This window comes from Gracilinanus agilis, chromosome 4 (genome assembly GCF_016433145.1).
Source record: "Gracilinanus agilis isolate LMUSP501 chromosome 4, AgileGrace, whole genome shotgun sequence".
Classification (NCBI taxonomy): Eukaryota; Metazoa; Chordata; class Mammalia; order Didelphimorphia; family Didelphidae; genus Gracilinanus; species Gracilinanus agilis.
In genome coordinates this window covers 10,805,772-10,817,425 of record NC_058133.1, presented here as the reverse complement: position 1 = coordinate 10,817,425, position 11,654 = coordinate 10,805,772, and the positions used below count along the sequence as shown (strand labels likewise).

General features: G+C 39.5%; 1 protein-coding gene across 1 annotated transcript in view; it reads right to left on the bottom strand.

Annotated features, from left to right (window-relative positions):
• Window positions 1–1,458: 1,458 nt before the first annotated feature.
• Window positions 1,459–11,654, bottom strand: part of DNAI4 (dynein axonemal intermediate chain 4) — an 80,972-nt gene continuing 70,776 nt past the window's right edge. Inside the window, exons 16-18 of the mRNA XM_044674762.1 lie at window positions 11,183–11,409; window positions 3,887–4,043; window positions 1,459–1,886 (exon numbers count right to left, since the gene is read on the bottom strand). Coding sequence (XP_044530697.1) covers window positions 1,839–1,886; window positions 3,887–4,043; window positions 11,183–11,409 — 432 coding nt within the window. The 3' untranslated portion in view covers window positions 1,459–1,838. The remainder of the gene's footprint in view (window positions 1,887–3,886; window positions 4,044–11,182; window positions 11,410–11,654) is intronic.

Sequence of the window (11,654 nt, the reverse complement as noted above, 5' to 3'; positions counted from 1 at the left end):
CCACTTGTTTAGGGATGCTGCAGCAAGGAAACAAGACCTCCAACCATTTGGGAAATTGATGCCCATGAATTTCTCCCAGTGAGTGATGCTCTCTTGGCCATGGACAACACGGGAGATGAAGTCTCAAAGACTTTTTCCTCGCCCGTGCCCACTACAGTATATACTTCTACAATGATAGCTTTTGGAAGAATGTTAGAGATGTAAGGAGAAGGACCAGCCTAGGAAATGATCATAATTCCCGAGAAATGTAAAGATCAGAAGGATCGTCTCTATAAAATTACAACAAATGAACTTCTTCAGGCAAGAAGGGGCCGAATGGATCAAACTTTTATTTATTTATCAGAAAGAGTTATGGAAAAACCTGACTTTTAACATAATGCAACAGAAAACTCCATCATTACCTACATTGTTAAGAGATTCTTAAAAATGCCTCATCCTACTGAAAGCTCAAAAACTGCTTTTCTGTGACTTCTCTGCTAGTTTAAAAGATGGGTCCAAAAGAATGTAGTGACACTAACGATGATTTGGGGTTGAAACAACTGAGCAAAATGAGAAATAACAACAGCTCTCTGGCTACGTAAAGTCTATGCTTCATGGAACCCAACATTTCCCTGGGAATTGACTGAGGCATCGGTATCCAGACTTCCCATCTCCACTAAGTAAACTGCCGTATGGCCAAAAACAACGTCCCAGGATCACATCAATGCCAGGAGTTTGGTAAAATCAAAAGTTTCCACAAAATAAAAAAAAAATGCTTTTTATAGAAGCTGCCACGAATGTCGCTCCACCAAACACCAGCTCTAGTTGGCAAGCTGTGATTCCTGCTTCTGGTTGGCCAGGCTTGCTCGGGGACCTTTACTGTAGACCACGATGATCGGGCATTCTAGAGCTAACCTAGTGAGGTCCTAATCTGGCCACAATTATTCCTGGAAACTGGTGCCAATTCTAGGACTGACTTCAAAAAGGGAAACCCAGACCAACCATGGTTTGGACAGGGCATGCCCACGTGGTCTCCTCTGAAACCCTCAGCATTCACCTAATATCACAGGCGTTTTCCAGTTCAATATTAGATGTATTATATTTATTCTGGATCTCCTTCTCAGTTTGGACTTTCAAGCCGAGCACCAGCCCTTGGGCATGCTGGTAGAGCTGTGCCAGACGGGTCACAAAGTGGGTCTCAGAGGCTGCTGAGGCCAGAATCAGCTCGTCTGAAGTTTTCTGGGATAGCTTCTCTTAAGTAATAAATTCAACCTATAAGAAACTACTGTCATGTAACAGAAACTAGAGTTACAATCCAAAACGATTCAAGGAGAAAACTCCTATCCCTAGGAAATAGGGGAATTAAGTATCCTATCTATTTTTAAAGAATCAGACAGAAACCTAATTCAACAGCATTTTAGAAAATTATCAGAGTTTCTTAAATAGAAGACAAAGAATATTCTTCATTATGAGGGACTTTTTATTCTGTTCAATTACAGCAAACTTTGGAATCTAAAAATAATTGTCAAGTTATGTCATTACAGCTGGAGGACTTTTTCTTATAATTTGGGTTGGGTTAACACCAATTAAATGATAGGCAATTCCACAGCCATCTTCTGGAAAATTCCACAGGAAAGCGGGAGAACTTCTGACAAGTTTTATAAAATCAGTTTAAATCACACATAAAATGTACCAATAATATTTCATTCAATTAATATTCAAATTAATTATAAGGTAAAAATACAGATATTATGCCTAAGTCAAAATCAAAGAGTCTCTCTAAAGTACAGAAAATAGTGGCTAATTGATATAAAAATCCAGTTGATTTTCTTTTTATAAAAAATATAACCGTCAACAAATTACATACTGTATGACTCAGGTCCAAGTAAAGTGTCAATGGCATCCACCTAGAAAGGGAAAACAAAGTACACGATGACAGGGTTAGAAAAAGCCAAGTGAAGTTGTTTTTAAAACATTACTCACTAATGACAGGATACACATACACCCATACACACATCAACCAATGAGAATGGAAAGTGTCAATTTTTAAAAATTATATTTATATTCTATTTTAAACTTATTCTTCCCCATAAATGTTCCTTTTAATAAAGCTTAATAAATAATTTTGCAAGAATTTCTCTACATATGAAATTTGGCATTGATACCCCTGAGCAAATTATAAATTTCTCTAGGCTTCCAATTTCTTAATTTGTAAAATGAAGGTGGGGGGGTGGAGAAGAGGAATAAATAAATTAAATGCTATAAGATCCTTTCCAGCTCCAAAACCATGATTCTACTTAATGGCAAGAATTGATTCTAGGGTGCTAACATTCTCAGACAAATCCAATAACTTTATGTAAGTTTAATTATGTTAAATACTATTTACAGATTTCCCACACACAACTACCTCTACTTTTTCCCTCTCCCAATGTCTATATAAACTTTTACATGAATATACTGCATAAGAAAATAAGCTTCTTGAAGGCAGGGGATATTTCATTTTTGCCTTTTTATCCCGAGTGCCTCTGAACAGTGGCTAGCTCATGTGCAGTAACCAACTTAATAAATACTTAACTGAAAACAAAATGAATGCAATTATTTCATCAGGAGCAGCTAAGTGGCACAGTGGGAGAGCAACGGGCCTGGAGTCAGGAAGACGAATTTTACTGAGTTCAAATCTGACCTGAGACATTTACTAGTCTAGGCAAATCACTTAACTCTGTTTGCCTCAGTTTCCTCAACTGTAAAATAAGCTGGAGAAAGAAGTATCAAATCACTCCCGTATCTTTGCCAAGAAAACCTCAAATAGGGTCATGAAGAGTCAGTCACAACTGAAATGGCTAAAGCACCAAGTTATATTATCAAGTATGAATACTCCAACTGAATGAGTCAATAAAAATTCCTTTTAAAATGGATAAGAACAAGGAGATAATACGATATTCCTCAGATTAAATTCTAGTATTAAAGTCTGCAGTCAAGTCAAAGGAGATAGTTTCAATATTGATCTACTTCTCAGGTATCTTTCGTCCAACTTTACGCAGTTCTTTGGAGCAGGATATCCCCCTTTTAAAAGGTTCATGTAATAGATGGGCCATCTTATGTATGTCCATTCCCACGTATTACTTAAAACTTGCTTTTAAGGAAAAAAAGTTTGTGCGTTATAAAATTATACACTAAAACGATTAAAAGATTTTATTTTGGCTTGTCTCATACATGGCTTTAGTATGAAATATAAACATTTAAGCCCCCAAAAAAACTGTGAAACCAAAGGAAATGTGAAAAATGATTTTGCCCCATTAATCCCAAGTGATAATATTATACAATTAAAATTAATGTTGGAGGAAATTATTTACCTTTGAAATCTTGGCGTGGGACTTTTGAAAGTCTTTAATAAGAGTACGTTGTTGTTCAGGCTGTCTATTTGTCATGTCATTTGGGATTTTTTTGGCAGAGATACAGGGGTCGTTTGCCATTTCCATCTCCAGCTTATTTTTCAGAGAAGGAAACTGAGGCAAACAGGGCAATGTGGCTGACTTGCCCAGGTCATACAGTGTTTGAAGCCAAATCTGAACTCAAGCCTTCATCACTCCAGGTCCAGTGCTCTACCCACTGGGCCATCTAGCTGCCTCTAACAATAGTAGAAAAACGCTAACAGAAGAGGGATCCTTTCCCTCAAGCTGGGCAATGGTAATGAGAAAGCTGGAGCCCAAGAGACAATTATCCACCCTGACAAATTATTCTCTGTGTAACCTTTGAACATGAATCCAACATGCCTCTAGAAGAACATTTCATCAGTGGATACCCAATAGGAGAAGGAGGAGGGGAAGGACCTCTTTGGAGAACTTTGAAGTTTCTGCTGAGACTCTGAAAATGTGAATTAAATATATTTTCTAATTCTGAGTCATACCCGGCCAGTCTCCACATAAACCGGCATGTTCTTTAATTCATACACGTTGACTTGTCCTTCACTATCGCCAATTAAAATGCAATTTGTATTTTTAGCAAAGAGGACCGTTGTAATTTTCACTCCTGGGTAAGCACCGTTCACAATGATGGGGTCCAAACTGTAATTAAAAAATATCTCAATGAATTAAATTCTCCCAGTAACATGCATTTCCTTACACTGTGACCTCTTGGTGAAATACTTTTTTTTTTGGCATTCCCCCTCCCCACTGCCATCTTCGCCTACACCCATTCACTAAGCCTTGTTTCTGATGTTCCTCTTTGGAAATGACGCCTTCCTCCCCGGTTCTTTATCATTAATACTTAACATACATTCATATTAAAATTCATGTTCCATCTATCAATGGACGTGCTCCATTTTCTCCTACAAGATGGCAAGATCCTCCAAGGCAGGGATTGTGCCTTCTCCAAGAAGCCCTTACAATTTTCTGCACAGATTTAGGGATGAATAAAAGGAACTTTCATGAAAATATATATTTCTTATAATGGATTAAGAATAAAGCTCTTTTCCATTGTTCCGTGGTATTCACATCAAAGACCCCAAAGCGGAATAGAATTTGGGTTTGTGGTCCTGGCATGACAGTTGCCATTTTATCCCTCCATCACCTCCTCGCACATTCCTTCACGTCCTTCCTCCTAATCTTTAGTCTGTCTAAATACTCTGTGGCGGCGCTTGGCCTAAATCTGCCTTCCCCTCAAGTATCCCAACCTTCAAAATCACAGCCCTCTAGGGGGCAGCTGGGTAGCTCAGTGGATTGAGAGCCAGGCCTAGAGACAGGAGGTCCTGGGTTCAAATCTGGCCTCAGACACTTCCCAGCTGTGTGACCCTGGGCAAGTCACTTGACCCCCATTGCCTACCCTTACCACTCTTCCACCAAGGAACACAGAAGTTAAGGGTTTAAAAATATAAAAAAAAAAAAAAATCACGGCCCTCCTCCAAAATAAAGCAAATGTCCATTTTCTCAGTGTGCCGGTTTTGTTCCTGGATGATCTGATTAAGGTAATGCCTGTTGTGTTGTTGTTGAGTCACATCTGACTCTTCGTGACCTCCTGGACCACAGCACGGCAGACCTTTCTGACTTCCACTATCTCCCAAAGTCTGCCCAAGCTCATGTCCGTTGCTTCCATGACACTATCTATCCATCTCTGCCTCTTCCATTCCCTTCTCCTTTTGCCTTCCATCTTTCCCAACATCAGGCTCTTTTCCAATGAATGACTCCTGTCTTCTCATTATGTGGCCAAAGGATTTAAGCTTCAGTTTGGGGATCTGACTTTCCTGTGAATAAGCTGAATTAATTTCTTTATGTATTGACTGATTTGATCTTGTTGCTCTGCGAGGAACTCCCCAAAACTCCAGCACCACCATTCAGAAGTGTCAGTTCTTTATTTTTAATTTTTTTATCAATTACATGTAATAAATTCCCACGCAAGCTTTCCTAAGTTATATGACTGAACTTACATCCCTCCCTCCTTTCCCCTTCCTGTGCTGATAGGCTATTTGATCTGGGGGATACAGGTAGTATCATGCAAAGCATATTTCCATTTTGTTCATTTTTGTGAGTAATCTTATTAAACCGAAACCCCAACACATAAACCCAAATAAACAAGTGAAAAATGGTCTGCTTTCATCTACATTCTGACTCCAACAGTTCCTTCTCTGGAGGTGGAGAGCATTCTTGATCATCAGTTCCTAAGAACTGTCCTGCATCGTTGTATTGGAAAGTTCATTCCGCAGTGGTCAGAGTCCAACTCTCCTAGCCAAACCTAAGGACCTTTATTGGCAAGGTGATGTCTCTGCTTTTTGGCAGGATGTCCAGATTTGCCATAGCAAGCAAGCAGCAAATATCTTTTAATTTCATGACTGCCGTCACCTTCTACAATGATCTTTGAGCAACAGAATTATAAAATCTGACACTGCTTCCATTTTCTCTCTCCATCTGCCAGGAAGCGATGGGACCAGTTGCCAAGATCTCAGTTTTTAGATATGTCCATACGACATGAAAACCACTTTTCACATATCAAAATCAACACTTTTTAAAAGCCCCATATTTTCCCCTTCAGTGTCTCTTCCCTATTAGCTTAGGCCATTATGTTCCAGCACTTCACAATTACCATAGACTTCCTTTTCAGATCCTGAAGCCAATTAAAGCAGGCCTTTTTTTAAAGCAGGGAATCTCATCTATTTCCTTTTATCCTTTCTTTGTAAAATTTCTTTTTTGTATTATGAACTTGATAGATATCAATCAACCAACAAGAATATCCTCATTTACAAACAAGGCTTGACGATGAGGATTGTATATGAAGCCAAGAGTCTCTGTTGTACACAATTTGATTTTTAAGTCCACGTGATACTACTAATCATGATTAAAAATTTAAAATAAATTTGAAAACCTCTCGTTAATAACTGGCTCTAGCTTGTTATAAAATAAACAAAATCCCTGTATATTAAGATGAAGAGAATTCAATTTTATTTAGAATTTAATTAATTAAATTAATTAGAATTTCATTTAAAATCAAATTTAATTAGAATTAAATCCTACTGAATATTGCTTATTTAAGACCTATACACAGCTCATCTAATTATAACTTTGATGCAATTACTTAAACAATAAGTACTACCTTATCTGGTAGCATTTTCAAAATCTTCTAAAAGGGTCTTCTGGCATTTCAATTGATTATTCGTTTGACCATCTGCTGCTACCTTTGCTCAAACCATTTTCTAATTATAATCCTTTTCCCACTCCTGTTGGAATGTGTATCCTTCAATGTTTCATCTTTATCTTATCCCAATATGATATGCCTAAGAGGTCCCTACCCTATCCTAACACTAGATCGATCTATCTATCTATCTATCTATCTATCTATCTATCTGTCTGTCTGTCTGTCTGTCTGTCTATCCATCCATCTATCCATCCATTCATCCATCCATCTATTGCTCTATCTACCTATCCATCCATCTACGTATATCCATCTATACTCTTCTTCTCTCTCTCTCTCTCTCTCTCTCTCTCTCTCACACACACACACACACACACACACACACACACACATCTATCTAATGCATATCCATCTATGGCTCTATATATCTGTATGTACTGAGGCATCTCTCCATATGTCTATGTATCAATGTGCATCACTATATCTAGGTATCTGTATGTATCTATTGTATGTCCGCTTCTTTTTCTATCTCTAGGTGGAGCAGAGGGTAGAGCACTGATTCTCCACTTCGTCCTTCACCCTGTCTACCATGACGGGATCTCCCTTCCTCTCTTCCTCCTCTCCTCCCTGCTTTTCAGTCCCTTCTCAGAACATAAGCTCCTCGAGGGTAGACGCCTTCTTTTTTTCTGCATGTCTCTGTGGTCCCACCACATAGTAGGCACTTAACAAATGCTTGGTGGTTTGTTGACTTCTCTGCAGACCCTGACATATGCTGTCGATCACGTCTCCCCTCTTTTCCAGCAGATTCTCCCACAATTAGTCCTGCCTACTTTCTAATCTGAAGTCTTTCCCATCATTTCCTAACGATATGCCCAAGCCTCACATTCTGGGATAGAAAATAAAACAAAGCACAACAACCACCCTTATTATTCTCTCCCATCTTCTTTGGGTTGTCCGCCTGGGTCTTTTCTCTATTTTACAGCCACACTCTTAAGGAAAAAATGGTATTTAATACATTGACTCCCCTTTTGCAATCTGGCTTCCAACCTCATGACTCAAAACTACTATCTATAAAATTGCCAATAGTCTCTTAATGGCCACACACAATGGCCTGTCCCTAATCCTCATTCTTCTTGACTTCTCTGCAGCATTTGATCTGGGCGATGCATCCTCTCCTCTCAGATATTCTTTCTCTTTCTAGTTCTTTCTTTTTTTAAAACCTTTACCTTTTGTCTTAAAATTTATACTAATATTGGTTTCAGGACAAAAGAGAGGTAAGGGCTAGACAACTGGGGTTAAATGACTTACCCAGGGTCACACAGCTGAACCACCTAGCTGTCGTCCTCTCATTTTGAAGACATTGCCTTCTTGCTTCTACTCTTCTCGGTCTCCTTTATCCTTTATGACTCATCTTCCAAATCGCCTCCCCCAACTGTGGTTGTGGCCCCCAAGGCTCTGGCCGGGGTACTCATCTTCCTGTGTACCCTCCCATTGGGTGACCTCATCAATTCTCATAGGTAAAATTATTGTAAGAGGCATGGTATGTGGGATGTTGCCGTTTTTCCCAATAGGTCTGTCTAGAATGGCCATGATCAAAATTCTGCATAATGCCTTCTTCCCAGAATCTTCAGGGGCTGAAGACAGATTGGAATCATGCAGCTTCTCTGTCAAAACTGGAAGCCAGAAGAATTCCTGGTTCTCTCTTCTCTCTTCCTCTCACCAACTCACCAACTCATGCAAGCATGGAGAATTCAGGAATCAATCTAAACCAATGAGGAGAGAGACCTTGAAGCCAAGGTATTTCTTCTCAGATCTGTAAATCCAGCCCTAATCCTTCTGGAGCTCCAGTCTCACCTCCCCAACTGCCTGGTGGGCATTTTTAATTTGATGTCCTTCAAGGAACTTGAATTTATTACGTCCCAAACTGAACTCATTATACTTCTGAAACCCATCCTTCTCTGAACTTCCCTTTTTCTGTCAAGAGTCCCATCATCTGTCCAGTAATCAAGAGAGTGGTCTCTGGGGCATCTTTTTAACGTGAAAAACAGTATTTTTGATCTATAATCAGACTCTAACAGTTCCTTTTTGGCTGTGGTGAGCATTTTTCACCATGAATCCCTTCGGTTATCTTGGAAGCTTGCTTTGCTGATAATAGCTGATCATCGTATACTATTTCTGTTTCTGGATACATTGTTCTTCCGGTTCTGCTCATTTCACTTACCATCAGCTCATATAAGTCTTCTCACTTTTTTTAATTCATCAGGTTCATCATTTCTTATAGCACGACAGTATTCTATTACAACCACAGTATTCGAGAGCTTGTTTAGCCATTCCCAGGTGATAATTCTCTGCCACTACAAAGAGAGCTGGTAGGAATACTTTGGTACATTATGTCTTTTTCCATCTTCTCTGGCCTCTCTGGGATACAGATCTAGTAGTGGCATCATTGGATCAAAAGCTACGTGTGGTTCTATTGGCCTTGGAGCCTGGTGCCACATTGCTCTCCAGAATGGTTGTATCCCTTGACACTCCACCAACAGTGTACCAGTGTCCCAATTTTCCCACATCCCCTCCCACATTTATCATTTTCCTTTTGGGTCATATTAGCCACTCTGATAGGTGTGAGGTAGTATCTCATAGTTGTTTCAATTTGCATTTCTCGAATTAATAATGATATGGAATGTTTTTTCATATAACTATAGATAGGGTTTTTTATGATAGTTTTAATTTCTTCATCTGAGAACTGCTTGTTCATATTCTTTGACCATTTATCAACTGGGAAATGACTTGTATTCTTATAAATTCTTATAAGTCAGGACCTTCCCTATCTCTCACCTACTCTATTGTAACAGCCCTCTACTTGGTCTCCCTGTATCATGTCTCTCCCTACACCATTCATCTACCATAAAACTGCCAAAAGGACTTTCCTGAAGGGAAGGTCTTACCATACCATTTCCTAACACAATAAACTCCAATGGTTTCCAACTGCTGCAATATCCTAGTACTTCAAATATAAGCTCCTCTTGCTTTGTTTTGAAAGGCCTTCGATGCCTGGCCCCAAACTATCTCTCTCTCTAACCTTATAATCTCTGCCTCCCTTTGTGTATAATGTGGTCCATCCAAGAAGGCCTCTGCACAGATTGTCTCCATGCCTGAAATTCCCTCCCTCCTCACCTCTGCCTCTTGGAATATCTTGTAGCCTTCAAAACTCAGCTTATCTTAACTAGAATGCTTTTACAGATCCTTACAGCTGCTAGGAGTTCACTCCCTACCCCCACCACTGTTGGCACCTTCTCATTTTTCCACCTATGTTTATTTACGTGCATGTTATCTTCCAAGGGAATATAAGCTCCATAAGGGCAGAGACTTTTAAAGTCTTATCTTTGTCATGCCAGGGTTTATCAGAGTGGCTGGCAAGTAGTAGACCAGTGATTCCCAAAGTGGGCGCCACCGCCCCCTGGTGGGTGCTGCAGCCATCCAGGGGAGCGGTGATGGCCACAGTTGCATTTGTCTTTCCTATTAATTGCCATTAAAATTTTTAAAAATTAATTTTCAGGGGGCTAAGTCGTATTTTTTCTGGAAAGGGGCGGGAGGCAAATGACCAATTAATGTATAAATGGGAAAGGGGATAGACTGGCCATGAAGTTAGAAGGAGTGACTAAACAAAACTAAACTAAACTAAACAAAAAAAAAGTAAGGCCTCTTGTGGTTTAGGTGGATTCCAAGGATTTATGAATAAAGACACAGATTAAAAAATCACACAAAAATGGGGTATAGGAGGGAGATACATTCTTCATTAGTGGAAGATGAAACTGCAGATCCATGAAAGGATTACACCTAACATGAAAATGTGTTTTCCTAAATTCTCTAGAAATTTCTAGAAATTTTATTGGCCTTAAAGATGTCAAATTGGAAAACATCTTTTTGCAAATTCCTTTCTTTGGTCCTAAGTTGGTATTTTTTTTATTCCTTTGTGGGACAGCCAAAATATAGGAGGTAAAGGAGGTTGGGCTTTCTTGGGCAGTTGGGTTTGGAACCTTCTTCTGGCTCACACAGAAAGGTCAGAAGACGGGTGCTCTCAGAACCTTTCAATACGACATGGCACTATGTGACAACACACACAATAAATCCACGAGTCAACCCCATAATTAGAAGAGAATGGTCTTGGCAACCCGGGTTGCTATTTTTAGGCTTATATTACAACTTAAAAGTTTACAAAGCATTTTTGATATACTAGCTCATTTGGTCTTCACAACAACCCTGGGAGTTGGGTACAAGAGCCACTGGTATTCATCTTCCTATTTTACAAATGAAAAGATTGTGGCCCTGAGAGGCAAGATAAATTGTCTGGGGTCAAACAACTAGTATCGGGGGAAATATCTGACACTTGGTTTTGCTAAAATCCAAGTGAGCTACACATTATGTTGTTTCCCACCTGCTACACATATCCAAAATTTGACCTCAAAGATAATGGTCCTCTTGTTCAAACACAAAGCCATCTCATTAAGAAAACTGTTGGGTTGTCATAAGGAATTCTATTACTACTTAAAACGTCTTCAAATCAAGAGACACTGTCACTTACATACTGGTGTGGAGGTCCCAGATCTCTGCTCTGGTCTCATTTGCTGCTGCAAAAATATAGGATGATTTTGGAGACCAGGCGATGTCATAAATCACATTAGTAGTGTTGTAAAAACTCAAAAATGGTTTAATGTTGTCCTGATGCCAGAGACTCACACCCCAATCTGCAGAGCAGCTCAGGAATGCATGATGGCAAAAGGGGTTCCATGCTAGCCTGTATACAGGACCCTAGAAATGAAACAAATACAGTTCAATATCAACACTGATAATCCCCAGTTCCCACAGTCCTGTCTTACCAGAAATGATCAGTTAGGAAAAGAAGGAAGGAAGGAAGGAAGGAAGGAAGGAAGGAAGGAAGGAAGGAAGGAAGGAAGGAAGGAAGGAAGGAAGGAAGGGAAAGGAAAGGAAAGGAAAGGAAAGGAAAGGAAAGGAAAGGAAAGGAAAGGAAAGGAAAGGAAAGGAAAGGAAAGGAA